Below are 26,369 nucleotides of genomic sequence, written 5' to 3'. Positions count from 1 at the left end.
CTCTTTTTGATGACAGAAATTAGTAGTCCCAAGATCACTGACTCATTTGGAGAAGACAAATGTCTCCTTTGTTCCACAGCTTGCCTGATGGATTCACTACACACGTTTGTTTTAGTTGAGTCACTTCCGGAATGGGATAGCGGAGTAGAGCAAATTAAAAAAGTGTTTGTTTTTCAAAAAGATTTAGCTGTACCTCCAGTGATGTTTGATTACCATAAAGTAACATGAAACACAGGCACTTACTGGCTATGATTTCAGACAAAAAAAGAGTGCAGGGAAGGAATCAGGAAAAGTGATTGGGGATGACAATTTAGCAGCTGTGTAGCAAATGTAGAAACAGTGTTACCCCATGACACATCCATTGAGCCGGTCTATCCATTGTATCACTCTACGTCATGCAGGGAGGAAGTATTACAGCAGGAAAAATGCTTATTTCTTCCACCCATGGGAGAACAGGCTGTCAATGTAGCTTCGATAGACCACCAGCAGTAGCAACAGCCCACCCATTTCACATCAAGCAACCACCATAATTAAAAGCCAGACATCTAAAAGATTATTCAAAGTCTTAGATTCAGAAGAGAAGCTCTACGACACAGCATGTGAGTCATAGTCCTGCATTACAGTGTTTCTCCCTCTCATGTATGCACACACAGGAGCCCAACAGAATTGCAAGGTCAAAAACACTTGCTTGTCTCGCTGTCAGTCTAATTTCTCCCCATGTCCCCACATGTAGCAGGTCACATTTGGTGTATGGTCATAATATGAACTAAGTAAATAACAGAATTATGGCGCGCTCAACTCACCCAGATTGATAAATAATAAAATAGCACGTCATGTATCATTTTAAATACAATGCATGGGTGCTTATAAGAACCTCTGTTTTAATTGTGCTGACATCGCCTCTAAATAATTATAGCTCAGGTCAATTCCCGTTGGCTGGAGGGCAGGCATTGAGGTGTCGACAGGCTACAGCCAGGTCTGTTGCTTATGTTGTTCAACTGCAGTAGAGATCAATAGAAACACTAGTACAGTGAATGATCTCTTTGGACAGATAACGTACCAAATCATTGTAAAAAATAAAAATAAATTGAATATAGATTAAAAAAAAATGTCTTTACATGCTAATATCCTGGCTTTTATTGTAACTTTCAAGCCAAAAATTCAAAACCCATTTGGCTTTGCCCGGAGACAGCACACTTTGGTGCCGCTTGTAATGCAACTGAACCTGATAACTCTCTTAGTCGGCAGGGTCACAGAATGGCAGCTTCAACATCAGACTCAATTAAACCAAGCCATTAAGGTCCCCTCCTTTTTTGGCATGGCAGCAGGTGGGAGTCCTACCTCTTCGGGATGAAGTTCTGACTTCTCGACATGACTGATCGTCAATATATTTTTAATCACTCTTGGTCTTGACCATAACCCACAAATACATGAATTTCCCATCATCCTTGGAAAGCATATAACAAATACTCTGTTATTTAAAAGGGAACTAAAATGTATTTCTTTTGCACATCAAATTGACATGGATGTAGTTGTTTCACAATTATGGTACTTCTGACCAAACCGTAGCAGTTTATGAAATATGAGAAAAAAAGAAAAAAAAAAAAGTAATCAATTCATGCAATTAATAAATGTATCTCACTTTGTAAAACATGAAAAACCTCTTTATAAAAGTAATTGGTTTTGTTTGCTTGTTCTCTGGTCACATGTAACAATGGATGTTGTATCATGCATTTTATCATTATTAGTATTGTCAATATTATTGTCATGACTGAAAACAGAACAGAAAGTGAAAACTAGATAAATGAGAAGCTGTGCAGCTGCGTCCAAATATTCTCTGTCGAAATGTTAAGAGACAGCAGAGTTGAAATGAAAGGAGAGAAAATCGGATTTCTGTCTGGTTATCTTTTGTTGTTTTCCAACAATTCCTGTCAGAACTGTTTCTCTTGAGAGGCCTCTGACCTCTTTAAAGAACATGCATTATTTTCATAACTTTGGGGGACATCAAAAGTATTTTACTCGTATCATTTCTCATATGCCTTTGCAGCCTCAGGTCATCCATTCAAAACTCAGTTTTTTCAGATAGACTTTCAACCAAGAGGCTGTCCTACTGTGTCTTGACTGAAGACATGCAGTGACATGAGTTTGAAAAATGAAAAATGCACATATCTTGCCCAGAAGCCACTATTTCTGCGCAATGCCAATATCTGGCACTGTATCCCGCACAAGTTTGTGCAAAAAGTAGTATGCCTGAAATGTCATTTGGGATGTCACAGTGGAGGTTTACTTGCGGTGCTCCAAGACAAAAACCAGTAACAAGACAGGAGTCTGTAGTTATTGCACTTCTGACAGAAATGAAGAGTAAAATGGGGTCACACATCATTGCAAGTCTTTGAAATGTTAAGTGTCCTCGGCTGTGTCACCTATGTCACATAAAAGATAGTGTACACTAACGATATGAGAGTAAGAAAGTGGGGCTGCCTGAGGCACAATGTAAGCTGGGTGGAAAAGGAAGGGGTGGAGAGACGCTAAAGGAGAAACACGGCTTTTGTTGCCTTGAAAATGTACAAATGGATGACAAAATGATATTTCGGCATTTAATTTTTTTTAGCTTTTTTTTTTCTTTTCGTGTTTTTGTCTAAGTAAAATCTACAAAGAAAGGAAAGAAAAGATAATGAACTTGCAGTCTGCTATGCCTGAAAATATAAAAGGGCATGTGTTGATCGTTAAAGAAATAAATCCTCATTAATTCATGAGGATGAGTCGCAGTATTCCAGTCATAATAAAAAAAAAAAACTGTAAAAAAACAACAACAAAAAAAAAATCAAACAATTTGAGCCCTCCATGACACATTCCTGGCTTATAAATTTTATATTTCAGTTTTGGTGTATTAGCTTCTTATGTGTGTATTGTGTTTGCAATCTCTGTGATAGAAAATAACATAAATAAGGGTGTAATATCCTATCCGTTTATAATGGGATGCATAATGCAGCATTTTGTGCCGATAAGTCTTAAAGTCATGGTCAAATTGGCCCCCTCGGATAATAACTCTGTGTCATACCGGCATAAAATCAATGTGGAGCTCTCTCTTTTCCTTTTTTTTTTGGTATTCATTGTTTTTCTATTATAATGCAGTGCATGTTCCTGCCTGAACACCTGATAATTCAGCCATTGACTTTAATTCAATTCAAAATTCAGTTGCAAGAACAGATTTGTTTTCATGAACGAAATACAATACATTTGCCCGACGCAGTCATGAATAGATATCGTATAGGTGCAATGAACACTGTGAATCCAAAATTCTGCCGAAAATATGATTTTAGCTGTTATGAAAAAAGCTGGATAGCTGGAAAATAAAGGAAATAACAATGTACCCACCATCTCCACATGAATCTACTCACCTTACCATAGATAGATAGATAGATAGATAGATAGATCCACACATATATATATATATATATATATATATATATATATATATATATGTGTGTGTGTGCGTGTGTGTGTGTGTGTGTGTGTGTGTCTTTTAAATCCAAACCGACAACTAGTACACATTGACAGTCAGGTCTTTCATACAAAAGGATGTATTGAGTTTAGCCTATGGGTGAGAAAACAAAAAAAGGCGGCATGTCCCCAAAGTAAAACATTGCTTATCGGGCAACAACATATTAAGACAAATGTAAGACCCAAAAGAGTGGGTGTTACATGACGACCGACATGACAGAAACAGAGGTGGATACAAATGGTCAAAGAGTCCGGAAAAGACAAATCAAGCCACATGCCTTTTGGCAGCAGATCAAACGTGGGAGGACTATAATCCCATGTGGAGTCATAGAGAAAAGAAAGCCATAGACTCTTTTGACAGCAAAGGAAGGACAAAAACAAAGACGGAAACAGAAAGCTCCCATAAAACAAGCCCTGTCAGGAAATAGTTCTTCGAAGAATGTGGCTGCAAATGGGAAAAACAAAAAAATGTAACTCAGTCCAGACGACAACGCAAAAAGGACAGTGGAGGATAAGCAATTAAATAGGGGCTAGAAAAAGGGGAATAAATGAGGGGGTGGAAAATGCAAGGAGGCAAGAAATGGGGAAAACAGAAAGACAAAAAAAAAAAAGAAAGAAAGAAAAGTTGGTACTCTTTGCACAAAGAAAGTGTGTGGCAGCAAGGTGTTCCAACCCAAATGAGGCCATGATGTGAATTCTCAGAGCATTAGCCGATTATGTGTAATAAAGTTCACTGAACCAATATTTGCTTGTTACTTACCTTCCAGCAGCTCAAGGCCTTGGTTGTGAAGGGCAATGTCTATATGAACTGCTTTGTCCACCCACCTGATACTTCTCTTCCAGGCTCCGGCCAAAACTAAGAATTTGACTATTTTCCCTTGCAACCACATTATGTAACACCAAGTATTATGTTGTTTTTTTGATTTTATTTTTATTTTTTTCTAAATTGCACAGCCTATTTCCAATTTGAGCTCTAAAATGCACAAAGAAGGCTTTTACAGAACATTTTCATTCAGCTTTGCAACTGTTTTGGTTCAGCTTGACAATTTTAGCTATTTGCTAATATTTGACAGAATGCGCATTGCAATGCCAGCACAAAAATCTGATTAATGTGCCTACCCAAATATGACTGTTGGGAATATTACCTATTTTGGTAAATCTTCCCTCCTCCTTTGACAGACCCAGACATGGAGGTTTATTTCCTCCCTGTCAGGCAATATCAATGTATCATCATAGTGCATCAAAAGTTGACATTTTCAGGAAGAACCAAATTTGTGGTTTCTTATTAAATATAGAAATTAAGCTATATCATTAATTTCTACATTTTCTTTTTCCTTAACATTCTTAGCAGTTATATGTATAGATCATATTTTATTCTTGTTGACAAAAAGGACAGACAGCAACACTTCTGTCGGTTGCTCGATGTCTGAGGTTTCAGTGGTAAAATGCTCTTGTTTTACAATGTTGAAACTTGAACAATCGTGTGCATAATAGAGGGCTTCAAGAAGAAGTAACAGTGTAGATTTAGTGTAGAGTGTTTAATTATGAGTGACATATGTCTGTGCCAGAGATACCTATGCATGTATATTACTTCAGTCACATCAGGTAGATGCGTTTCAATGATATATGTGACATTTCCCCAAGGAGAACCATTTTAAAAGAGTAATCCATTTTTTGTCACAAACCAAGGAGACCAAACACAATGAAAAGCACTCACTCATTGTCTATCACCTTAATTAAGCCATCCATCACTGGCTGTCTGATGCAAGGGAATAGTCCAGAGCACAGGCATTGGGAGACAATGGGAATAAAATCACACACAGCTCTCCTATATTGGCATGATTATACGTAAAAAACAAATCCCGTGAGATTTTTTTTTTTGTCATTCCCAATGACCAGATGTTTGTATGATAAGATGATTGAACCAATTTTTATACAATGAAACTGTAGGAGTGTGGAAGTTACAGGCTATTCCACCAGTAATTTGCTCCAACCTGCTCACAGTCTAGTCAAGGGTGAGAAATTGCCTGTCCATGATTGGTATCCTATTGGAAGATAAAACACACACAAACAATTGAAGAACAGTTGAAGAAACAGACACATACACATACTCTGGAATCTCCTGGAAAGTTGATTCCCATTTTCCCAGGGAAAAACAGTCCTCAATGTATGTCATTGGTCAGACCAATGGAAACTAAAATAGATTTCATCTAGTTTAAATTTGAAATCATTCAAATGTTCTTTTACCTCGCACTCACCTAAGATGTGAGTCCCTCTCTTCTACTGAGCAATTATCCAAGACACCACGGCAAGTACAAGTCTAAAAGTAGGTTTTCCTGAAAGGTGAGACTGATTCTGCCTGTAGGCGTGTGGGAACCATTTCAAAAACAAGATGTATCAAGGTCTGAGCGGCAGATCCAACCATCTTTTCACCTAATAAAATGGCATTTAAGATGACAGCAATATTTGTGATATTACATAGAGCTATTTATTTATTTATTGTATGTTTTCATGGCCAGGACTGAGATTATGCCATCATCTTAACTAGTGTATGAAACGGGTAATTATCACCACATCGGAAAATAATGTCATTATCTATTTGCTTGTTTCCTGCGGATTCCCAGTAGCCATGTATTACACGTTATGTTGCTATATTTGGGTAATTATCCAGTAATTGGAATTGATTTATAATGAATACAATATTATAAAAGCCATAACGGATAACTTACTGACTTATAGTTATGAAAAGCAGAGTACATTTTTGATTCTACACTATCAAATGCCAATGCATGACTCACTAGATTCGGGGTGAAATAAGGTCCATCACATGAATCATTGATGCTAATATGTTGACGAATGCATGTAAATGTTAGATGACTTTCGGTTTCTTTTCAGTGCAAATGCTTTTGTTTTGTTTTCAGGTCATTTGGAATTCAAAATTAAAAGGACAATATATTAAGCCAGCACATCGGCTCGGCTCGATCAAGGAGCAATGACACGGTGATTGATGTTCATAAACATTTCCTCCTCCTTGGAGACTACACGATCCATTAGGAAAAGAACAATTACCTGTTTTGCTGTCATGTTAAATATTCTGCACTACCTCGGCTTTTTGATTTCCCTGCAGGCTTGTGTCATTATGGGAGCGCAACACTACATAGATGTCTTACCATACAACCACATATGTGATTTCATCCAGCTAAATGTTCCCTTCCCATCATCACATTGTACACCCCAGACGAATCTCAGCTCCGTCTCAGGAGAAAGGGGACGATCTGAAACAACTACACTTGGTCATGGGTAACAGTGGTGGAAGCTTGTTGATATGACAGGTAAATCTATTTGTCATAGATTTATTATGCCGCAAGTAACACCTCTAGTACACATACAGTCAAGCCGCAATTTATTCATACCCCTGCAGGTAGGAATAATTTTGTTAGATATTAAAACATGAATGCATTACATCAACATTCAGATATTTACTAAAATCTGCACAGACGCACACTTGTATATACAGTGCTTAATCTTGGCTAACTAGCCTACCTTTATGCACAATTGCTATATTATCATTTCCAAAAATTTTGATTTCAGTCTGTGTATTTTTCATTGAAATGTTATTATTTGCAAGACATCAACCTCTTCAACATGGCATTAACCATTAACTTCTCCATTATAATTTGGCAAGTACCAAAATAAAAAAAATAAAAAAAATAAGAATAACTAAGTAAATAAAAACTTAAGGAATCCCCTCAATTGATAAATTTGAGTCTAAAAAAATATAGTGATAAATCTGTCTCACAAAACTAATCATCTCATGTCACCATTTCAGGCAAATGTGTAAATGGTTCTTTTCACTTTACAGGTTAAACAACTTGACACTTTGAGAAATATTTCATTTTGCCTACAGTCATCTCTGAATGCAGCTTCCATGAAAGAACTCCTTTGACTATTTGGGACACAAAGTAGTTCACTCTTTTCTATTTCAGTTACGATCTATCCGGCATAGCTATCTAGTTTCAGATTAACAAATATCCTTTTTAAGAGCGCCCGTTCAACACTCATTATCAGGAGGAGTCTTCTATCCTCTAGTTGAATAATGCCCTGCAAATCATTAAGTTGAGTCAGTTTGAATTCATGGTGTTGAGGTAATGTCCTGGGCACTCTTCAACAAAAGCTCAATATAAAGTTCTGTTAAAAACACATTGAATACTGATTATTCAGTGAAGGCCGCAACATGCCAATGCCAGTGAAGTAGAATACACAGTAATTGTGAGCACTTCAGGGAATTCTTAAGACTTGTGTTACAAGTGCTCCCGCATACCCTTGATGAGAATGACTAAAATTGGGTTTACTATCCACTTACAGGGAATCTTGAGTCAAGTTTTACTCTAGGAAATTTTCTGGTTGGTCTTGGAACTGCTGTCATGTAATGTTGTACTATTCTTCTTATTCTTATTCTTATTCTTATTCTCATTCTTGAACCCATGCCTCACATCAAGTGTTACAAATAGACACACCCTAACTGACATTTTAAAATAATAAAGTCATGGTAAATGTTAGATTACAAAAAATCAGATTAATTACCCATTCCATGACACGGTCATAACATTTGACATGAAAAAAACGCGGAAGTCTTCTACATAAATCAAATCATTATCCCCAGCACACACTTGTGTAGTATCACAACAGCTCGAGCAATGTAGCATGTGGAGTGTCATTGTTTTTATCTGCACCTGCTTTTTTGCAGTTCAGTTTGCATTTTACGCCCCTTTAGTCAGCCAAGAGACCTGTTTAGGGTTTGAAAACATGGCTACTTAATTAGACAAAACATGATCTGCTCCCCGAACTGGGAATTTGGCTTGAAACTCCCACTGAAGAGCTGTTCGGTTAAGAGAACAAATAAATGCATTATCATTATTATTGTTGTTGTTGTTGTTGTTGTTGTTGTTTTACACACACACACACACACACACACACACACACATACACACACACACACACACACACACACACACACACACACACACACACCTACATATATATGTATATAGATATGTTTTTTTTTTTTTTCATAATCCCCACATACTTGGTTTTAGGACTGGAGACATACACCCTAGAGCACCCTGTAATTTGAAACACACACACACACAAACAAATACTTATTTTATAGAAGGTAAAAGGGATCCGAGCATTTGCACAGTTTTGAATTCTTGCAGACATACATTCTCTCAGTAATTGTCGCATTTCAACAATTTCAAATGGACTTATTCTATTATTTCCCTCCCTCTTGAGTTTCCCTTGGTCTGAAGATATACAGATAATCGTATTTGTGTTTTGTTTGTTTTCGCCTGTGGACAGAATGTATCCATCATTTTCAGTGAAAAAATGAAATAGCATAGAAAATAAAATGGGAAGTCCACTCCTCTATCAACAGAAAAAGTTTTGATCCACCACAGATGATTCTACCCGCTCTGTAGGTCAGCAGTTCATGGAAATAAACCACCTCAATAATTCATAAAGTCCAAATAAAGATAGAGTATATATGATTCAGATCTTGCACAACAGCCTCTTCGGATGTGGCCGCAGCCATCTTAATGAGTTTGCAGCTTATCATCACTCACAGGCGAAAGTAAATCAATCATTTCCCTTGCATATGGCGATAGGTGTGTGAGCAAGGAGAGAGGAGACAGAGGGTGGCAGAGATGTGACATGAAAGGGAGCTTGTCCGTCTGCAGGCGTTGTTTGCCGGTACAGCACTCTGCCAAGGATTTTCCTGAGGGACACTTGTTTTAATAAAAACGAGCCCCATATTAAATTCTAATCCATTAGCGTGGCTGCCGTGGACTGGCAATGCTTTATCAAACCAAAGGAATAGATGAATGTTCCTTCATTATCGCGGCTGGACCGCTTTAATAAACAGGGTCCGGCCTTTCTTGTGATAGTTACGCAGGAATTCGCAACACACCTTTCAGTGAATAATGCAACTGTTTACTCTGAGAGACTTGCTCTAATTTATGACTAAAGGCTGCTGTGTCAAGGACATTTTGACCGTGTGCAAATTTAATACCGGCAAGGTTATTCGACAAACTTGAATCTTCCATTATCTTTCCTTAATTCCCTCGCATATAACCTTTTCCTAGCTTTATATTTGGTGCGATCGTAATATGCTCAGAAATAATCAGGATGCTCTTGTCATAATGGATGTGATGCTACACGCTCCCCTTTCCATTAATTGTAGGTCTCCCCCATTTTGAAACACAAATATGCTAACTCAAAGACCGCTCACTCGTCATCAGATTTACCCGTTTTTATTCTTTAATTTCTTTTAACATCACAAGTATTTAATGCATTTAAATCAAGGAAATGGTGGTGGTCGAAAAGTTGACAGGGTGATAGCAGTTGAAGTACTCCCTCCTGTGCTCCTTGAGGCATATGACCATCAGAGGAGTTTTAAGAGTTAGGCCAGTGTCATGGGCTGGGATGAGGAACAGATCGTCAATAACAGGAACTGGCGGAGGAGTGGATAATTAGCTTTAAAACAGAAGAAAGGGTCAATAACAGCCTTTTAAGGCAGTTTGTTCATGGGGAAAACCGATTCAAGCATTCAGTGTAGGAGGATCTGCTTGTTTGAGCAACACAGGAAAGAAAAGGAAACATCCATCAGGCTGGACGCAGAAAATTGATATGCAATAAGAGAATACATTTTCTCTAACGATACCGTCCAACCCCATTATCAAGTAGAGTAGAAGGTAAAATCACTAAAAAAAAGAAAAAGTATATATAAATGTGTATATATACATTCATGATGCACCATCACACATTACACTTATCCAACTACATTTTGATGCCAAGTAACATTAGTCATCATTGATTTTTCATTTATGCTGTGAACATAATGCACATCCCACTTTATTTGCTGTTTGGTTTTTCAACAAAATAACCAGGACTCAGAGGATATTTTTTAAACCATTGTAGAAAGTTATTATTGCATGGGTCACAGATTTTGCCATCAGGTTAGGGATCACACAGCAGTTTTACCTTCTCTTGTTCTGTGCTGCAGAAAAAAAATCAAACAAACCAAAAAAAAAAAAAAAAAAAACAAGAGGTTGTTCAAAATATTGATTTATTCTCACTTTTTTTGAGGAAATGTGCATAAACTGGAGTTTGAGCTGATCAGTTCTTCAGAAAGTACGCCTGAGTTTATAATGAATGTTTATAACCTGATTGCTAAAAAAACTCCATTTTGAAATATATATGATGTGTAGTTGGGGGATTTAAAAGAAAAGATGACTGATGATTATTGGGTGCATCTAAATATTGAAATAATGGGAATGCATGGTCTCCCTCCAGCTATTCCTAATTCTCTTTGACCAATGGCACAAATATTGAACACTTATTTTTATTGCACTGATATTTTTTTTTTTCTGGAAGTGCAAAGCAATGAGTTTAATTGATGGCTATGCCTTGAAAAAACTTAAAAGAAAAAAAAAAAAAAAACACATAACAGTGATAAAGCGAGGCAATTATGGAGACCTGCAATAAAAAAAAAAAAAAAAAAATTAGGACTCTGAGAACTCCAGCTACCACGTATTTATAATAGCCTTCCCAGCTTTAATTATTACAACAAAAGAAATCTCACAGGCACAAATTGATTATTATATTAAACACAGTAAGTTGGAACCTACAGGGACTCCAACTTCCATTGCATTTCAACATCTTAGGCATATTTGAAATCAATTTTATTCAAAAGCTACTTAACATGTAACAAAAGACATGTTTTGTATGGGGGAAATTTATCTTGTTTTACTAATATTGCAGACTACCAAATAAAAATGATCACTCCATTTAATGACTTTGATATCGAAAGATAAAACATTATATTTAGTGAATTTATTTGTCTGACAGTGTTGATCAGAATGATCGCATATTTAAAAAAAAAAAAAAAAAAAGGCAACCTTTCCTTAATGTCAACAATATATGTATGTATAATACTATTTTTTTGCCCAATATTGCTCCAGTGCTTCTGCTTTAATTTTTGGGTTACCTTTATTTTATTTTATTTTATTTTATTTTATTTTATTTTATTTTATTTTATTTTATTTTATTTTATTTCAATTTCGGCTGTGTTGTTTGCTCTGTTTCAACATGAAATCGATGAAGCGAAATCCACCTGAAGCTAGCTTCCGTTTCTAAACTCTGGTGTTGAAAATTACATTTGTTTTAGACACGGCCCTGAAAGAGACCCCTTTGGTTCTGGTTCAGAGGAAACTCTGTCCTTAGAATCCATTTTTTTAACATAGGTCATTCTTGAACTCAATTTATATTGCGTTTGGAGTCATTTTTCACAATACTGCTGTGTCAGGTACTGTGTCGAACACGCGCATGCACACACAACAGAATTTACATTGCCCTTGTATATTTGAAAAAAATAAAACCATACATTCCCAATGACCTTGGTCACAGCACTGTTTCCAGTTGGTTAGATTGATTCCTCCCCGCTAATGGTTTAATTTTGGCATAATTCAATAACCACATTCTCCCAAGACACCTAACACATTAATGCCGAGTCTATAATAATGCCTTGACAGTTAGATGGGTTGGGAGAACTCTTGGGGTTTAATTTGGTCTTAATTCCTGCTATTAACATACTTTTAAATGCCAAATAAAATCCAATTTACACAACTGAATATTCCCTACTGTATGACAAGTTTTAGTATGGTGTAGATAACGTAGGGGGTTAATTAAGATGGAATGAAATCTCTGTTCTTGTCATTGGCATTTTGCTCAATATACAAGATGTCAAAAGAAAAGAAGGAAAACACATTTACTTCAAATCAAACTGACCATATAATGTCTGTTTCTGTTCAATTTCACTTTAGTTGTTGCCCCAACTAGTGGCAAGTCTTCTGCGGAACAAAGTGTGAGGAAAAAAAAAAAAAACAACTTGATTTTTTTAGACAATAGATCAAGATTCATAATTTTCTTAAATACAAATGTTCTATTTCAGGCATTTATATCAGGAAAATGTTTCTGCAAAAATGTTCTTGTCTCTCTTTCGCAGGTGAAATGCTATTGTCCTGCCTATTCATTTAATGACAGGATAAACAAGAAACGTTCAAGAAATCCCCATTTCTACATCAACAACATAAAGAATTGTCATCAACACAATAGAAGTTTGTATGATTTCATCAAGCAAGTCTTGATGAATTCCTGGTTAGTAAAAACAATCACAGCAGGGAAAGCAGCTTAGCATTTAAGAAAACAGTTGCAAATGTAAATATGCCTGAAGTTCAAAATGTCCTATCATGTGATGCGAAAACATCAGAACTAAAAGACTAAAAGGACTGGCTGGCTGATTATCAAAATGGTTGACCAGTTAGTATGTTCTGCTTGCTTCACATCACCATTCACTTTTGTAAATTTAACACTTCTTCCCTTGCTCTCATTTTATGTGCTTATGTGCCTACACACACACACACACACACACACACACACACACACACACACACACACACACACACACACACACACACACACAAACACGACCAGACACACAAACACCATGAGTAGCTGACGTCAGTACTGCTGTGGGAACTCTGAGAGCCCCTTCACAGGAGAGTTTTCTTTTTTTTTTTAACATTTCTAACCCACACTCTTCTGTGTCATCCAACCATGCAGAAAGTAGAACTTACATAGGAAACCTTACATTTGGATCATGATACAGCCATTTTATAACATCTAACGCAGCACAGGACCTTTTTTCTGGGATCAAATTTGATTTTCATTAGCATAACTTGAGAAATAATGTTTAATTTTGGAATTGTTTCATTTATTTCTTTATTTTGTTTATTTTCTTTTTTTTTTCTGTGTGCACCTTGTCAATGCTATTCAATGAGATTTTCAATGGCTACATTAGTATGTCTCTCTCTCATGAGAGAGAAAATGAGTTTTTCTACCTCCCACCATTTCATTATCTCAGCAATCTGTCATTGCATGTCTAATTCCTTCTGCAGACTCCACACTGCAGTTTGATAGAAAATAAAATGAGGACAGGAGAGAAGGAGGGCAAGAGATATAAAGAACGTACGGTAGGGACAGAGAAAAAGGATAGGAAGGCTCATGAGCAGAATTGTAATGTAAATTTTGAGCCTGTGAAAACCTGTGCACAGGCACATGGGTGCATTTTGGAGACAGATGCATAAAGAAATGTACAAGCCACGGTCTTATCGTAGTTCTAACAAGTATCATTCAAACAAACAGTGAGAGCGAGGCCAAATTTGTCGATTTTTGTCGAACAAAGGAGAATCTCACTGCGAACCAAACTTTCATGAAGCAAACATCATTGATTTCTGAGGAAAATTGAATGAAGCTATGGAGCAAATAACAGTCAAAGCTACAGATTTCATAAAAATGCAACTGAAAAGCAAATGCCCAACCCCAAGACCGGGCTGAAAACACAAAAAATATGAATTCAATTTTAAAAAAATGTTTCAGAAGATTGAAAAAGAATCCTTAAGAATTGAATAAATTAATAAATAAAATGAAGACTATATAAATGTATGTATAGTAAATAAATGGATGAAGCAATTCCAAACTTAAGACTTTTATCTGAAGGAATGTTAACAGAAATATAAATTTGATAGCTATAGATATAGAAGAAAAAAATGAAAACTCAGCTTGCACTATCATCCAATTGTACATTTATTTTACACCCTTACTGCTGCAATGTGGTAATGCAAGGGGAAGAAGAACAGGACACGAGTCCAAACACACGCAATCATACTCATAAGACGGGCTCTGTTTAAATGACTTGACACTCCAGAGGAAGCCATACATCAACCTGTTGTTTTTTTGGCCAAGCATCGCTGGGGAGTCAGTAATGCTATGGTTGCCATTTATCAAATGACAGGGTTACTGCAGCTCCGGATCAACGGGTTCAGCCACCATAAACAAACAAACGAAAGGCCTGAGGAATACAACGAGGTACTCTAGTGGGAGTGAAGACACAAAAAAGGAGAAGGAAGAAACAAAATCTGCAGCAGACAGAAAGTGGAACTCAACAAAAGAACCAACACACTGATTGTATCTAACTCTTGAATTCCTCAGTGAGAACTGTATTTCCTGAATATTTTGTTTTTCTAGTCCTTTTGAACAATGGAATTCTGACCAAGAAAAAAAAAAAAAAAAGATAATTTACTTAGTTATTTATTTAATTTTTCACAACATCACGTTACCAACTGCAGAATACAACTGAGCCAAGCCTTGTATCTGATTTTCTTTTTTTAGTAAAAAAAAGAAAAATAAGCTGGGCACGTTTACTCAGCAGATGGTATTTTGAGACTGGATCCAGACGGTGGTCTCAAAAACAGAATATTTCAGAGATAAGAAGTTAATTTAAAACCAGCCTGAAATGGTTCCTGAAACTAAGATGCTGATGAGGGATTTTGACAAAATGATATTGACATATACAGTGGACAAATTGTATTTAATGCATTAAGGAATAATATTAATACAAGAAGAGGAAAAAAAAAACAAGAAAACTCAAGGTAAAATACATTAAACACACACACACATTAAAATTTTATGACAGATGGTGTGATGATTCAGCATATTATGTACATTCAGATATCTGGCATGGCATTTCAATTTTAATGTAAATAAGCCTACACTGTTTCATAAACACTTTCAATGTAAAACACTGTATTTATCAGATGATACACATGGGATAGAAGAATCCCAGAGGTAAAAGCATGAACATGTTGTCTATTTGCGGCATTTTTTTTCAGAAATCACATGTGCAAAAAGGGATGAAGAAACGTCAGTAAGTGCCATGGTATAAAGTTGTAGATGTTTGTATGAAGCAGTGTTACGGCCCACAGTTGGGAAAGAAACTGTCCGTGTGCTGATGAGCATTTGAGCATTTCTACATGCCTGAAGAAATTCCATTAACCACTCTGATTAAAGTAATCATTGTAGCCATCGGTGCCTGTCAGATGCCATCCCTGCCCTCTCAATTACCCAGATCTCCTTGAACTCAATTGCTCAGATCATTATGTAGACTGGGTAGACAATGAGCCCGGTTCTAGCATGAGGCATATTGGCGCGCATGTATGTGTGTATGTGTGTGTGTGTGTGTGGGGGGGGGGGGTCCCTCCCCCTTTGACTTTCCCATCTACAAAGGTTGCCCATAAATTTTCTCAGCTATCATTTACAGATGTTGTTACCTGAAAAAAAAAAAAAAAAAAAAAATCCACATCTGTTACATTTGTGTCCTTGGATCCCTATAATGTACACATTGATTGATAGTCTCAGCTTAAAGAGTGCTCTCAAATCTTGCAAGGCCCCAATCGCACCATACAAGGCATGAACCAGGCCTATGGGATCAACTCGGGGTTCCATGTCTTGCCTAAGGCTCTACACATCTCGTGCAAGAGGACTAACTAACTAACTAAGGACACTTCGGCATGCAGGCAAGGGGAAGCCTGGAATTGAACTACCAACTTTCAAAGTGCTGGGTTGCTCTGCCAACTGAGCAACAGGCAAGCTCGCAGTTGCAAATTTGGATTCATAGGATGTAATAGAATCATACCCATTGTCTGTACCCATTAAACTTGTTATTCTTTTTGTTTTTAATGGTTTATTTAAAACAAAGGCAGTTCCAGGATTTAATTTTGTTTACAATGCGACAAAAGATATTTTACCCTTGATATTGTCATGAATTTTGCAGAAACAAATACAGGGGATAATGAAAACATATACATTTTTGTAAGATCTTGAAATGAAAGAGAAAAAAAAAATGAAACCTTTGAAAATGTGACTCATTTCTAAGAAAATATTACAATAGACAGTTTTAATTTAACAATTGAAAGGACAGATATGGTTGAATGTATTATACAGTGAAACAAATAAAATAAGTTTATCCCCATTTTAAAGCACTCTGTGTACTGCATCACTTCTGTAATACCATATGTGTGTGTGTCTGTGTGTGTGTGTGGGTGTGTTTCCAATCAAATTCTAGAAATGTAAGTTTAATTAGCCCAGTGTTTTCTGCTGTGAGCTGCCACCTAAAAGCCTGCAAGTTAACCCAGAGTAGAATCCCTGCAGATTGGAACGGATCAATCCGTTGTGCCATTCCTCTCTCACTGAATCTCAAAAGTTGCAAAAGCAAAGAATGTAAGGAAACATGACTTTCTTCCACATTTTGATCAACAAGAATTATCACAGAATTTTGTTATATTCGAGCTTAATCAAGACCTTTTTTCATGACTAGTTGATGCATAAAAACAAGAACTTTGTGACACGTTTGCAAGAACATCACACCTTGCATTGCATCCATGATGTATCATATTCCTCTCACTGGGATTTGCCATTGATTTTTGGGGGAACAAAGAGGCACACAACAATACACACTATTATATTTCAGCAAAGAACATCTTTCGCATTCACAATCAGGGTTCTTGCCATCGCACCTTGACTTTCTGTTTTAAAGCTGGTTTCACCGCTACCTGCATTTCATAGCAACAACACTGAGACTTAACTGTGAGATGCAAAGCTTATGAAAGGTTATAAATGGTATAATCCAGGGAGGCATCATAAACTCCATGCCCTTCCTCACAGCCTAAATTTATGTTAAGACCCAAAGAGGCTGCTGGATGATTAAAAGCACCATTTCAACTGGCAGGACTCTTTTCCCCCTCTATGTGTCAGACACACTTACACACTGGTATGCTATTGTCCTGGGACAGGGTGCTGGGTCATAATTGTGATGAAGCTCGACCCTTTAATAAAGGATAGGCCAAAGCCACGCCAAACACATACACACACACACATGGATATACCATTATCAGGGCTATTTGGACAAGACATAATGAGTGGTTATATAATTGTGCTCAAGGTTTTCTCTTGTCTCTCTCGCTCTCTCTCTCTATATATATATTTTTTGTTTGTTTGTTTTTCTGTATGTTTTTGTCTCCCTCTACAGAACTTTAACCTTTGCTCAAAAAATTTGAATCATAAAATATTATTAAAAAATAAAACATAAATTCAATAAATGGACAGGGAAGAGATCAGTCATCTGCACTACATGAATACCTTCTGTAAAATCCATCACAATGATTCTATCCCTTGTTACATTTCACTCTGCTCCATTTAAATATCTTTTTTGCCCCGGCAACAGAAGAATAAATAAGTCAATCTCACACATCATCGAGACGAAGCTGTCTCGTGGGCCACCGGAGTTCATCAACTGTGCACACACACACGCACACACACACAAACATATGTAAATCCATGCACACGCACGCTGACACTCTCGCTATGATCACATCCCCTGCTACATATATGACACATCCACAGTTCCAGGTGCACTCAGTTCCAGCCCTCATCTCCCAAATGGTGCCTTCTGTTCTCATTCTGATCATCAATGAAAATGTCCCAAAAAAAAGATGGATTCCAAAGCTATTGCCACAGCGGTTAGCGTGATGGCATACACACACACACACACACACACACACACACACACACACACATACACACACACACACACACATATATTTATATATATATATATATATCTAAATGATGTATACATACATACATACATATATACTTCCTTACCTGCTTTCTTTACTTCCTTTTCTGCTTCAGTCAGCTAGGAAGGGACAGTTTCTGAATGATGATGCATAATTCACAGTGAAAATGGAGGAACAGTTGAAACATTTCCATTTTATAGACTGACTTGCATATTTCATTTAGGTGGTTCAAGCTTTTTAATAGATACAAAAAAACAAGAAGCATGTTCACCATATTTCCTTGAGTCGTTGTATTTTTTTCTCTGAGAAATGAAAAGTATAAATTACACAGAAGACAAATTAATTTACAAAGAGAGGATGGCTGATCGCATAATCCAGCAGTTGTACATGTTCATCGCTGTAGGTTTTGTCAGAATGTTCGAAAGCATTAAATTTCAAGTCAGCACCGATATTACTGATATAAATGACCACATCATTGCTTGCCAGGCAGCAGAGTGGATGCTGCTGCTGCTGCTGTTGTAGAAATGCAAAGGGACAGCTCAAGATAACGCTAATTGACTGAAAATCATCGATTCAAATCCTCGCTGAGACACTTGCTACTCCGTTGAGTGACACATATATATGCTATGTTAATTTATTTGAATTAAATTAACAACACAGTTATTTTTTTTGCTTGTTTCTTTGTTTTTTTTTTTTTGTTTTTTTCTATTCAGACATCCGACTGTTGTTCAATTACAAAATGAATGTGCCCCAACTCACGCAAGGTCGCAAGGTCCAACTGACTATTCTGTATTTCGAATAGCAATTTAATTCCTCGTCTGAATGTGAAACCCAAATAGCCTCTTCCACATCAACGCTGACAGCCTTGGGGTTCCTCGTAATCAGATAATATGAACCGACATCATGTTTATTTTATGATAATAACATAGTTTGGTCAATATAGTGCAATAAGTGCAAAGCAATCGAAACAAATGAAATTGATAAAGGATAGAGAATCTGCTGATGCTTGTATAAAAATAGGTGTTACATTGACTAAAATATCAGTAGTACACAACATAATTAATACTTCAAATATCATTAATGAATTTTGTTTTGATAACATATCAATTCTACATATTAAGAATGAATACACATATTCATTTTTAATATAATAATCTCCTTTATGAGAGCTCATGAAGGCGTAATTGCCTTCCAATTCCAAAAAAGTGCAGAAAGCATACAAAGACACTTTTTTTTGTTTGTTTTCATCTTCTTCAAATGATGCAGTCTTTTTTGAACGTCGGGGGTGTGCCACTTTCAAAAAAGCCACTTTTACAATGCAGAGCTACAGTAAATGAAATAACAAACATAAGCCTTTCCAGAGGATCATGGAGTATGATGACACAGATAATATTGATGTAGAATCAAAAGTTTTGAAAAGACATGGCAGATTATATCAATAAATACTTACTTACAGACTACAGCAGAAAAAAAAAAACAAAAAAAAAAAAAAAATCCTACACAGTTTGATGATCTGCTGTACATTGTTTTTGTCCAGGAGTGATTTTATAAACTTTTTTTTTCTTTTCTTCAGATTCATAATATACCTTATGTATGGTTATATTCCTGAAAATGAGTTGGGTAAGATTTGCCTGTACATATACATAACGTGTGTCATTCGTTCATCACCATAGAAAAATAGATTTTGCATCATCAGTTAAGTAGAGGAACTTTTGTTCATCAATGTTTGTGTCAGAAAGCTGTATCCATTCCTGTAACATGTTTCAGAAATAAGAATAAGATTGTTCGGCACACCCCAGTTCTAGCTCTGTCTCATTTGCGTGTGTGTATTGTGCCAAGGCACCCTTTTAACTGAGCCGTGATTTCGACGAGGGTCAAGACGGAAAAAAAATGCTTCACTACATTAATGATTTTGTTTGCTCAGAACTGGCTAAAAGTGGTTTGCTTCTCAAGAACTTCGAGGTAATCGGGCTCAGACTGCAGTTTAGCTTTCAGCTCCAAATATTCATTTCTGTTGGGCTCAACATAAACAGTACTAGGTGCCGTGCCATAGAGCACTGTTTCTCTTATCCTCTCTGGGTGTAAGAACTGGCGTCTGACATCAAAATTTGGGTTGTAGGTGTAAGATACAGGCCCTGGGTACTTGTACTCTAAATTGGCACCCGCTGGGATGGAGGAGATGGACTGATGAGGCGACTGCTTCTCGGGCTCAAGGATGCCTCTAAAGAAGTGGTCTGCGTCCTGGACTGGAGAGGGATTTTCACGTGGCTCGATGGTGCTAACGCTGTACGTAGGGCTGCGCATCAAGCTGCTATCCCTCTCCTCATCCGGGGTACTCCTGTATGTGACCTTGAGTTCATGGAGGTCGCGGTAATCCTCCACCGTGTTTCCTTCCCTTGACCTATAAATGGGGTTTTTGCACATGTGACCCATTGGATGCGGAATATACTCATAGACATGGCCGGGCGGGGCCTTTACTTTAGGGCCAGAGCGGTTACTGTAGAGGCTGTACTGCAAGTTAAAAGAGCTGACGTCGGAATTGTTGGTGCTAGTGCGGTCACTCTGTGACTTTTTGCGTTTCTTCATCACCACGACAAAAAGCCCAGCCGCCACAAACACCGACATGATGAAGACGAGCAGGAGGCTGAGGATAAGGACAGAGAGGGGAACCGTGCTGCTCGGGGTGTTGAATTTCTGGGGCGCGTCCGTGGTGATGATCTGTTCGTCCATGGGCTCGTCCGTTGGTGGGGTTGGGGAAATATACGTGTCGGCGTAGTCGGGGCAGAGCTCCTCTGCGGGAATGGAGCGCAGGTCCATCGCTGTGTGGCGTTTGGGTGTCTCACACACAACCTCATTAACCACGGTGCCTGCACTGAGTTGCTCAAGCCATATCTTCATTCCAACTATGTCACAGGAGCAGTCCCAGGGGTTTTCAAACAGATCTATTTGTACCAGCAGCTTCAGTTGATCTAAAACGCCACTCACAGGCATGTTTTGGAAATCGTTGTTGCGTAGATTAAGCCGAGACAGGGAGAGGCTGGAAAAGATGCCCATGGGTAAGGTTTTCAGGAGGTTATTGTTGAGGAAAAGGAGCTGAAGATTAGTAAGGTAACGGAAAGTCCCCGCATCAACCTCCTTAATTTTGTTGTATTCTAAATAAAGGTACTGCAAGTTCTGCAAACCGAAAAACATCTCTCCCGTTAGTCTGTCCATGAGATTACCATTTAAATACAGCCTACGTAGGTTGGTTAAATCCCCAAAAGCTCTGTCATGGATGAGAGTTATCCTGTTGTTTCCCAGGTGAAGCAAATCCAATCCAATGGCATCAACAAAATCTGATCTCCGTACCACAGGGATGTAATTTCCAGTGAGATACATTTTTTTAGGATTGTATGGCTTGGGTTTGAGATCAGAAATGCTTTCAATCTTTCTCTCTTGGCAGTTGACATTCAGCCCAATTTCAGAAATCTGCAGATTACACGTGCAGGCTGTGGGGCAGTCCAAAGGCACAGGAGATTTGGTCTGAAAAGCAATAATGGGGCCATAATTGTAAGGGTTAATGCCTGGAATTCTGGAAGTGGGCTTTAACCTAGTTCTGTTGAATTGTCTTGTGCCCTTGGTTGGTCTAAAGGAGGACTTGAAAACGGCTGAGGAGGTGGCGGAGGCCGTGACTGCGGCAGGAGTGGTCTGATAGTATCCACTGGTGCTGCTCGGGGGTGCAGGCCTCACAGTGTCTTCTGGGGGTCTTCTCGGGCAGAGTTCCTGCTTTGACACTTCATCCAGGTCCCTGCCATGAAGCCTGAAGGGTGTCTCACATACCACCTCACCTACCAGAGCTGTGTAGGCTATGCTCTCTAGCCAGGCCTTCAGAGCGATGAGCTCACAAGAGCAATTCCACGGGTTCTCCTCCAGTTGTAATTCCACAACCTTGTCCATGTGCTCCAAGAGGCCAATGTAGGGGAACATTTTCAACCGGTTCCCTCTTAGATCCAAGTGTGTGAGGGGGACATTCCGGAAGATGTTTGGAGGCAGCACAGAGAGAAGGTTGTCGTTCAGTATCATCACTGTCAATTGGTGCAGTTTGCTCAGGGTGTTGGGCTCTATATTGGTGATGTAATTATAATCAATCTGTAGGTATTCCAAACTCTCCAGTCCTGCAAAGGTGTCGTCCCTCAGGATGTCAATCTTGTTGTTGTTCAGGTGCAATCTTTTTAATCCCTGGAGTCCATTGAAGGCACCAGACTCAATCTCTGATATATCATTGTTCCCCAAGTGCAGGATGGTCACCCCGGTGTAATTGATGAAATCATTGACCGACAGCTTCTTCAGGAGGTTTCCTGTCAACAGAAGGTGGTACATGGAGAAGTGGACCGGGCTGATCTCTGTCAGTCTGATAATCCCCCGGTTCTCGCAGCTCACAGTCAGGCTCCCCTCTTTCTCCTCACATGTGCACAGGTTTCGGCAGATCTCCCCATAATTGTCATACATCTCGACGAACCTCAGAGATGATGCAATCAGAAGGAGTATTTTTAGAATCCAGCTATGCATTTTTCCTGGGAGAGGATGCCCCAGCTCACTCAAGTGTAGTACCAGTATGAGGTGTCATCTAAGGAGGGAAAGAAAAAAAAAAAAGGACGGGTTCTATTTTACACACATGGGAAAAACACACATGATACAACATTTACAGCATTAATCTACTTATACTTGCAAAAGGACTGTACGGATGAACAAATATTACACACAGGCGAATACAAGTAGGCCTTTTCTTTTTTTTTTTTTTTTTGTGGGTTTGTTATACAGATGTACGATGTCGGCGTCATTGCAGCAGTGATTGTGGCAAAAAAGGAGACGACCCAGATACAATTTTAATGGATAGCACATTTAGATGATTAAATAAATTCATAACAAAACATAAATAAATAAATAGATAAACAAACAAACAAATAAATAAATAAATAACTGGATAAAGAAGACCCTCTGTGGATGGTCACTGCGCATTTTTGATAGCTTGCCGGAATTTAAATTCATCTGGGGTGTAAAAAAAGGCTTCACAGTCACGGCTTGCAGAGAGATAGCTCTAGTCATTAACTGATTCAATCAAAAAAGAAAAAAAAAAAAAACTGTTTGATCTCGAAGCGCACCGATAATAACCCTTTTCATATTTATTAAAATTACGCAACATTTTGAACCTTAAACCTATCATTGAGCCTATAGAGATACAAATCCTCTTTACTAAGCAGAAAGACTTCTAACTCACCCTGAATAACCAACGACTTGGTAACAGCGGGGAAACTGTCGGATCCCTTCACCTCATCCAAACAGCACGGGGACGCTGCTGTTTCTAAAATATATATATATCGACCATTATGAATCAAACAATGCAAAAGCATGCAAGAACCCCCCCCCCCCCATCTCCGCATCCGGCCTGCATTTGAAATTGTGAATTTCGGTGAAGCAGGCAGCTCGGGCTCTCTGCCCATGGGCGAAGGAAAGGAAAAAAAGAAGAGATGGGAATGGGAGGGGGGCAAGTTGACTAATGGAAAATAAGCCGCTGATCTCCAATCGTATGGATCGTGATCACATTTTGGAGGGGGCTGACTATTGCTAAAAACAAGTATTCCGTCCGGAGTCTTCTATACAGAAGGTTATGAATCTCTTGAGCTCTCTCCCTCTCCCCCTCATTGTCTCTCTCTCCTTTTCCTTCCCTCTTTCTCTCTGTCGCTTGTCTTCCTCTGGCACAGGCGCGTGAGTGCGTGTGCATACTCCCAACACACACACACGCACACACACACACGCACACACACACACACACACACACACACACACACACACACACACATTTTTTTAGGGGTGGCAGATTTCTGTGCGCTTCCCCAGATCCCCAGATCTGCATATTTACAACTACTGGTTAATGCCCCCACACTCCCTCCACACGCACACACACACAAGTCAGACACTCCCCACCCCCTTCTTTACATCCGACCTCTTCGCATCTCACATTTGACTTCGTTACCATGGCGTCTAGAAACGCCCGCCGCCACAAGGCTGATAACTTGAGAGCCAGTGCATCTCTCTCTCTCTCTCTCGCTCTCTCTCTCTCTCTCTCTCTCCGACCTCCCTCCCTCCATGCAGAGAGGCTATCATTGGCAACGCGTAGAAAAAAAAAAAAAAAAAATGCAATGACAAATTAGAGCACAGAATCCAACCTACGAGGTTGTTGGTTTTGCAGAGACACTTTTATTTAGTTATTCATTTATTCTATTTTTATTGAATTTATATATTTATTTTTTTTTTATTTTTTTTTTTCAACGAACGGCGTCTTCCAAAGGCGCGGATCAACTTCAGCAACGAAACCGAGATTTCAGCACCAGGGCAAGCGGACAGCTCCCCGGGCTTGTAAGCCTCGGCGCGGGCGACGGATGGATGGATGGATGGAGAGAGAGAGAGAAAGAGAGAGAGAGAGATAGTAAATAATCGTTCTCTTACCGTGCTGATCCGGGTAAACCCCAAAGCATTTCGAAATGCGTCTGCGCTTCTTCTCGTCTCATTCCCCTCGGTTAAAGCGTTAAAGCGTTTTTCTTTTTTTCTTTTTTTTTTTTTTTTTTTTTTTTGTGTTTTTTTCGGGGGGGAAGGGAGGGAGGGGGTCTCCGTTCGTCCTTCGATCGACCGTTAAAGAAAATAAATAAATAAAATAAAAATAGAAATATATATATAAATTAAAAAAAAATCCTGAAAGTCAAGTCTCCTCGATGTTTAGCTCCATAAACCAGGCGTCCGGGGGTGAACACACACACCGACGCACACACACACAAGCACACACAGTCTCATTCACGCCAATGAGGCGTCAGAATCCCCTCCTGTCTGGTTGCAGTCGCAGTGCGCGGCGGCATCTCGGTAGAAGAACCAGAACCAAAGTTCGAACATGGCAAAGCGACCAGGGCGAAAAAACCCGCCGTAATCCCACATCAGAGAAGCCTCGCCGCCCGCGTTTCAACCGTGACTTTCATCCATGCGCACTGACGAAGAGGAGGAAGAGACGCCGATCCCCCCTCCCCCCAACGCCAACCACAGCCCCCCTTCCTCCTGCTGCCAGCGGTGCGGCTTGTACCAGTTTATGTTTAGGGTCTGCTGGAGCGCTCTCTTTTTTTATTGCATCTGGCAGACTCGTCCAAAAAATCGGCGACGATCGGTCGATATGTCCCTCCGGGGTTCACCTTGGATGCAGAAATCTGACACCCCCCTTGCCGCTCTCGCATTGAGGTATCCTATGAGCATATCCGAGCTGTCTTGCCACCAACGTTTCAACTAGTGGAACTTGATAGTGGTTGGTTCAAACCAGCGCATCCCCTACAGCGGTGGGCGTATTACGAAACAATAAGCATGACATGACACTCAAAATCACTTGTGAAAAAACAAAACAAAAAAAAAAAGATAAATCCCTCATTCTCGGGACAGACACGGTGAGGAAAATGAAAATGGAATTGAATGCATGCGATTGTCTGCAATGGTGGTGGGGGTGGGGGGTGGGGGGGGTCCGGTAGTGCGGAGGAGGAGAAGAGGTGGAGATGCAAGGGTGGGATGGTGGGTTGGGGGGGGTTAGGACGACCCGTAGGGGGCAGCATAATGATGAAGGAAAAATGTTGGCAGGATTGCATTTTTTTTAGACAGCTCTTTGTAAGTCCCTGCAGTTTAATACAACATTTGATTTGTCACCCAGAGACTTTTGCTATTTTCTACCAACCTCTGAATCTTATTTCCATATTTGTTAAAGACAAAAAAAAAAAAAAAAATCATAAAATTCTGCTGTGTTCACAGAGTTGCTCTCTTCCCATTTTCATATCTCGTCTTATTTGTACTCATCTGAAACAGCATATCAATTTCTTGGAGAATACCAGAAAGCATAAGGTATATTGGCCATAAACACCATCCTGATTCTTACATAAGCATAGCACAGTCTGTAAATATATTCCAAATACCAGGGAATGTTGTTCCTAATCCCTACACTCAGTGGACTGATGCTTGGCCCTTTGGTCATTTGAATAACTCTTTTAAAAAAAACTGATTTTCTCACAAATAAATTTTTAAAATCACTAAAAATACATAAGTAATACATTAGCCCTTGGTTCAATTCCGACAGGGCCTGTCAGAATTGTGTGGAATTTCCATGCTCTTAACCATTTTTTGATTTCCTCCCACCGTCCAAAAAAATACAGTAGATTTCATTGGAGACCTTGAAGTGCTTAGATATCTGGATGATAGAGTGAATGGTTAGATGTGTGTTTATAAATTACATTGAGTGAAGTTTGAGATTTAGGTGAGTGGAGATACCCCTGC

At 38.8% G+C, this 26,369-nt stretch overlaps 1 protein-coding gene across 2 annotated transcripts; it reads right to left on the bottom strand.

Annotated features, from left to right (window-relative positions):
- Window positions 1-18,253: 18,253 nt before the first annotated feature.
- slitrk5 (SLIT and NTRK like family member 5) lies at window positions 18,254-25,505 on the bottom strand. Of its 2 annotated transcripts, XM_086148054.1 has the most exons (3): window positions 24,522-24,591; window positions 23,293-23,376; window positions 18,254-22,641 (listed from the first exon to the last, which is right to left on the bottom strand). In XM_086148054.1, the coding sequence occupies exon 3, from the start codon at window positions 22,581-22,583 to the stop codon at window positions 19,956-19,958; it is 2,628 nt and encodes an 875-aa protein (XP_086004180.1). In that variant the 5' UTR covers window positions 22,584-22,641; window positions 23,293-23,376; window positions 24,522-24,591; the 3' UTR covers window positions 18,254-19,955. The 2 variants fall into 2 exon arrangements, with proteins under 2 accessions (XP_086004180.1, XP_086004179.1); XM_086148053.1 differs by lacking the exon at window positions 23,293-23,376 and having other exon boundaries at window positions 24,522-25,505.
- Between the last annotated feature and the right edge of the window lie 864 nt (window positions 25,506-26,369).

The sequence above is a fragment of the Fistularia commersonii genome, chromosome 6, assembly GCF_037954325.1.
Source record: "Fistularia commersonii isolate RoL2024-O1a breed Wild chromosome 6, RoL_Fcom_v1.0, whole genome shotgun sequence".
NCBI lineage: Eukaryota > Metazoa > Chordata > Actinopteri > Syngnathiformes > Fistulariidae > Fistularia > Fistularia commersonii.
The sequence above is the reverse complement of the archived record's forward strand: the minus strand, read 5'-3'. Positions and strand labels throughout refer to the sequence as shown.

What these genes read in the sequence shown, in the direction of transcription:
- slitrk5 (XM_086148053.1), bottom strand. Translation starts at nt 22,583, where the DNA reads ATGCATAGCTGGATTCTAAAAATACTCCTTCTGATTGCATCATCTCTG.